Genomic DNA, 6,104 nt, shown 5'->3' with positions numbered 1-6,104 from the left:
TTCAGAATCTAGTAAACTGAGTTTAATTTTTAAAATAGACTAATAAAACTTTTATAAACACTTTGTGAAATATAAAAAAGATAAAAAACTAATAATTTTAATTCTGACTAAGTTACAAAAAAATATTAAAAACTTATTAATTCTATTTATATTGAAAAAATTTTCTTTATACAACTAATATATAATTCAATTTTTTAAAATAGATATAGAATTAATATTTATATTTTTTTTATCAAAGAAAAAATTAAATTTCAGTAATATTTTCTTTATTTTTTAAAGAAAAATCAGAAAAAAACTAATATTTTAATAGAAATCTACAGATCTCACTAAAACACCTTTTCTATTAAAATTTAATCAAATTTAATTAATGTTTAAGTTAATTTTAATTAAGTTTTAATTAAGATCTATTAAGCTTATGAATGAATTAATTAAAGCTCAATTTTATAAAATAGTTTATAAATATATACTTAGTTCTAACTTGTCTCTATTGTCAGCTATACTTAACTAGTTCTAATTTTTATTTTATAGTCTATGAAGATTAGATGCAGAAATCTTAAATTACGTACTTTTCACTTTTTATATATATCTTTTCTATTTTGTCTAGACAAACTTTAATAAAAGTAGTATAAGAAAATACTTCATGTGAGGATAAAAAATCAAAATTAATAAAAATTTCAAAGAGCTCAGATGTGTCTTTTCTCATCAATAAGTTGATAAAAAGCTTTTAAAAACTATTTAAATTATTTTATTCTAATCAATCTTTTATTCATTCAACTTTTATATACTTTATATTAATTATTATAAATTAATAATAAAAATTATTAATGAATATTTACTTTTCAAAGAAAAATATACTTTTAATAATTAATTTTTCAAATTTTATCTGAATAATATGAAAAATGAGAGACTGATTAATTTTAATAAAAACTTTTAAATTAAAGTATTTTTAGATAAAAAATTTAAAATATTAACTAAATTTTAAAAAAATATTATTATATAACTATTTATTATTAATAATAATATTTAATAAAATTAAATTTTTAAAGTATTTATTATATTTAAACTTAATAGTAGATCTTTAATTATTATATATATTCTTTAAAATAAAAATAAAAAAATTTTTAAATCTTTAAAATTTTTATTTTAATTTTAAAAATATTTCTCTATTTAATTATTTATTATATATATTTAATGAATATAAAATTAATATTTTTATTAAATTAAATAATTTATTTTTATTTTTATAATTTTTAAATTATAATTTATATAAAATTTATTAAAATTAATAATTAATAATAAAATTAATATATATAATTTTTTAATTTTTTATAGAAAATATTTTAAATATATTTAATATTTTTTAAAGCTTTATTTTAAAGTATTTAGTAATAATTTATATAATTTTTTAACTTTTTTTATGATATATCTATTTTTAAATTTGATATAAAAATATATAAGCTTTATATAGTTATATTATAGTTTGAAAAAATTATTCTCTTTTTGTATTAAATATATAATAAATATTTAATGTTTGATTATAAAAAATATTTCATTTATATATCAATTATTATAGTTTAATTTAATTTTTAATAATAATATCTTAAAATTAAATATATTATTTTTTTTATTTTTTTAATTAATTAATAAATTAATATTAATAATTTTTTTTAATAATATTTTTTATTTTTAATATATTTATAAATATAAATATTTTTTATATTCTCTTATATTTCTTTAATTAAATAATACTATAAAATTATATTTAGATTTTTATTAAAATACTAAAGATAAAAAACTTAATATTTATAATTTTTTATTTATAATTTTTATTATATAATTATTAATATATCAAACTATAGCAAGCAAAATATAGTTATGTTAAGTAAATAAATCATGATTCATATTATACTTATAGTAGTTAAATTAAATTAAAATCTATATAAATTATATCTATAATATAATAATAATAATAATAATAATAATAATAATAATAATAATAAATAAATACATTTAAAAAGAAAATCTTTCAACTGACTTTTCTTGATTTCTATATATGACAATTTAAATAAAATATATTTAAATTAAAATCAAACTAATTAGAATGTTAAGAAAAAAATGAACTATCATCTTAGTTATCTTGTAAAATAAGCTTAATGAAGTTAAAACTTTCTTGTGTATGTAATAAGGACAAATCACTGTTCTCTATAAACTGCACCTACAGTGTGCTACTCGGTTGGGTGCGCCGCTTGGTTGAGAACTTAACATTATATTTTCAAAGCGTCTCTTCCCTCATAGAATTCCTTCCTAAGTTACCCAACTTTAACGGAATATTCTCATCCTCATGGATGTCTTCGGAAGCTTTCCAGTTATCGCGTTGGTTTAACGTAACATCCCCATCGCTTCCCAAGTTTGACTGCAATGCTTAGATCAATGGCTTTGGTAGAAATTGATGGAGAACACGGATCCTTTCAAAATAGTGTGATTCCTCTAACATTGTTGAAAGTTTGATACGTTCTTGACGCAAAAATGAGCAAATTTCCCAGATAAAGTGACTATGCCACAACTCTTTTCACCTATTCGATCCAAGAGGGTTATCAAAGCCCGAGTACCTTTAGGAACTTGGGATGGGAATAATGCTTCTCTCTCGGTTCTGTCTGGTTGGCTTAAAGAGGGAGATTCCACTCTCATTCTTCTTTAAAACCCTTTGTCAAGGGCAATCCATGCTGTTCAGTTTTCCTTTCTTTTCGGTTCTGTTCTTGCTTTTCATTTATTTGTTTTCTATGTTTTGAATTTTCAATATGGTTGAACCAGCGGTTGAACGACGGCATATTCATGGCCAAGAATCAAATATACCACACTGGGGATATTCTAGTCGTTCCTTACCTTGCACCAAAGACCCTGAATCTTGTTCTTATTTGGACGCCGTATACTGGATTCAAGATCTCTCAATGCTTTATACGTACGACCTCATCAAACCAAACAGCCAATACATATCTCAAAAAAATCTCTGAGGCTGATACATCACCCTTCAAACATAGGTTTATCATCTGGGCTGTTATTGGTGGCCTACTTTTATTTATCCTTGCTCTTCGACTGGTTAACTCCCTCGATCTAAGGAAGCCAGGGTCAAGGAGAGAACTCGAAGGCCAGACCCTGGTTAAGGCAAGCTCGTTTTCCAGAGCTTGGAATGCGCTCTCTGCTGGTGCTCGTCATTATTTACTGCCGGAAAGTCTCGTCAATTTCTTCGGCCACGTTACGCGGCTTCAAGTTGCTATTTTTTGCGGTATTCTTGTCTACTTACTGATTTTTACGTGAGGATTTCTTCGGACCTGATATAGATTCTACGACACTCGATAAAAACTGACGCTCAACTTTTGGCAGCCTGGTTGGTTCTGTGTATAAATTATGGCTCACTCCCGTCAAGAATTCTTCGTCATTCAGCACGCGGACTACTCTGGGGCCACTCGCGAATCGTATTGGGGCTTTCGCATTCGCGTTAACCCCGTTAACCATCATGCTAGGTACTCGGGAAAACATTCTCTCGCTTATCACGGGAATCCCATACCGACATTTCAACTTTCTCCATCGATGGATTGGGCGCATCATTTTCATCCAAACTGTCTTGCACACTGTATTCTGGACAATCATTCAAACGCGGCTCTACCAGCCGCAGCCGAAAGTGTACACCAAGTTCATCACGAAGAGGTACATTATTTTTGGTATAATTGCTCAGACTTTCATCACCTTCATTTATATCTTCAGCATCAATAGGGTTGTCAGATGGACTGGGTACGAATTTTTTAGAAAATCCCACTACATCGCTGGAGCCCTTTATCTGGGAGCTTGTTGGGGCCATTGGGCTAGGCTTAGTTGCTGGATGATTGCGTCCATTGGTGTTCTATTTTTGGATAGGGGTGTTCGTCTACTTCGCACCCTTGTCATACATCTGAACTTGAAGGACGAAAATAAAGGTATGACAACTTGAATTTTCGAATTTCGTCGCATGTCCCATCTCACGTTGAATCGGAAAGATATTTAAAGCCAAATGCAGGTATCGGATTCAAAGCCGCAGAGGGCAAAATTACATCCTTCGATGACGGTGATGGCGGAATTGTAACTAGACTTGAATTCAGACACGATCAGCCGCCCTGGGAAGCTGGTCAACATTTCTTCCTATGTTTTCCAGATATAACTGTCTGGCAGTCCCATCCCTTCACCCCGTTCCCGAAACAACTGCAGAACAATTCACAGCACGCATACGTTATCCGATGCTTGTCAGGGGAGACCTCTCGTTTACCACTTTTGGCTAGCAATTCATTCGGTGACATTACCATTCCCGTCATCCTCACTGGCCCTTACGGAACGCATGTTCTTGACAAGTCAACCCGGAATATCCTAGCAATAGCCGGTGGTACTGGCATATCCTTCGCTCTGCCGTTAGCAGCAGCAGCAGCCTCAGCGAGCAAGGAAGAACCCGACCGCCGCGTCGAACTCGTTTGGATAATCCGCCGCACACGAAACATTGAATGGGTCCAAGATGAGCTCACCGTCCTCCTTCACTCCCATCCGAAGAACGTGACTGTCCGCATTTTCGTCTCTCGCGAGCCTTCTATGGAACTAGCAAATACCCATTGTGCCGAAAATTCATCTCTCAGTGACGAGAAGACCAACCCGTCAAGCCCAACGGGGAATCCATCGTTCGTACTTCCCCAACACCCTAATCTTCACATCTTGTGGTCCGCAAAACACCACCCGGATATGCATGAAATCGTACAGAGTTTTATTCGCAATGAGCCGTCGTCGTCACCGTCGCGTTCGGCAGTTGCTGGCCGGGTTCAAGTGGTGGCTAGCGGGCCGGCAGAGATGGGACATGATTTGCGTGCGGCTGTTGCGGCGGCAAATGATGCTGGACAAGTATGGAAGGGAAAGGAGGAGTTTGATGTTTCTTTGTACTGGGATAACCGATAAGTGGCATCACTAGCCCTCAGGCTCTCACAAGAGTTACGTGCTTGGTATGGACGTCTGTGCAGTTATATATATAGAGGAATTTCTTCTCTTACTACCTTATATTCTTCTTTAGGTTTCTGTTGACTTTTCCTTGTGGATTTGTGGTGTAACTACTTTCATCACCGACATGCATACTTCTAGGGAGAATGGCTTGATATTGGCCTCTCCCAATTCTCTCATGGTCGAAAATTAGCTTCGTGACAAAATCAGGAGAGGTTTAAAAATACTTGACTTAGATAGTTATCAATTCTAGGAGTCGCTGCAGCTGTACGCAGTGGGTTAGTAAATTACGTCAACTTGTCCATATAGTTAGTTACCTAGTCAGGGCGTTTCAAAAAAAAAAAAAAAAAAAAAAGGGGAGTTAATGTTTGTAAGTAATTCCTTCTCTACGCCCACGTTTCCAATCCTCTAGGAATCTATTGGCCAGTTACTGATTTAACTGTAGTCAAGCAGCCGGTGTTTGATAGCGGTGTATAATAGCTAGTTTAAGTCTTCAGAGTTTAATTGATATCTCTCGGTCTTCACATTCCATCAAGTTTTTAGGATGCTTGCGGTTGGATGGTATCTCTTTCAAAATCTTCTTCTCATAGATATGTGCGCCCCATTTTGAGATGCACTTACACAAATGAGTATGTCCATAGATACCATCTACCATTCATGATGCATCCTGTCGACACCACTTCCTGGGGCGTATGAGCATATGTTCATGCATTCGACCACATCCATACACATGCAAATGCTGAAAAAAATTGCATATACTACATGTATATTACATGTACATGTCGTTATGCCGTGCATGCCTATTCTATAGTACTTATGTACCCAAGGACTCCTCAATAGTTACACCCATAGATAAAAGGTTAAATGACATATAGGCCCACGCAGTCAAGCATGAACCAGTTTCTATCACCATTGTGTTCCCATGTCTTTGTGTCCCCGCAGTTCATGTGGTGCCTGCACAACACTCCAAGAGAATGAGCAGTGGGTGTCTGCGCACTTGCGAACGGATTCGGATACCGCTCCCCAGTACGAAAATGAGCATCTGTTCCTTCGAGTCCACCAAATGGCCCGGCCCTATTGTCTCACCATCTGCTGTG

At 32.7% G+C, this 6,104-nt stretch overlaps 1 protein-coding gene across 1 annotated transcript; it reads left to right on the top strand.

The window, feature by feature from the left end:
* Positions 1 to 2,798: 2,798 nt before the first annotated feature.
* Positions 2,799 to 4,968, top strand: PAAG_09040 (hypothetical protein; the record flags this gene model as incomplete). The annotated part of the gene is made up of 4 exons (XM_015846718.1): positions 2,799 to 2,959; positions 3,039 to 3,311; positions 3,382 to 3,971; positions 4,052 to 4,968. 4 exons carry the CDS (start codon positions 2,799 to 2,801, stop codon positions 4,966 to 4,968), a joined length of 1,941 nt encoding a protein of 646 aa, XP_015701757.1.
* Between the last annotated feature and the right edge of the window lie 1,136 nt (positions 4,969 to 6,104).

The sequence above is a fragment of the Paracoccidioides lutzii genome (assembly GCF_000150705.2).
Source record: "Paracoccidioides lutzii Pb01 unplaced genomic scaffold supercont2.63, whole genome shotgun sequence".
Taxonomy (NCBI): Eukaryota; Fungi; Ascomycota; class Eurotiomycetes; order Onygenales; family Ajellomycetaceae; genus Paracoccidioides; species Paracoccidioides lutzii.
Note: the sequence above shows the minus strand (reverse complement) of the source record. Positions and strands in the feature narration are given on the sequence as shown.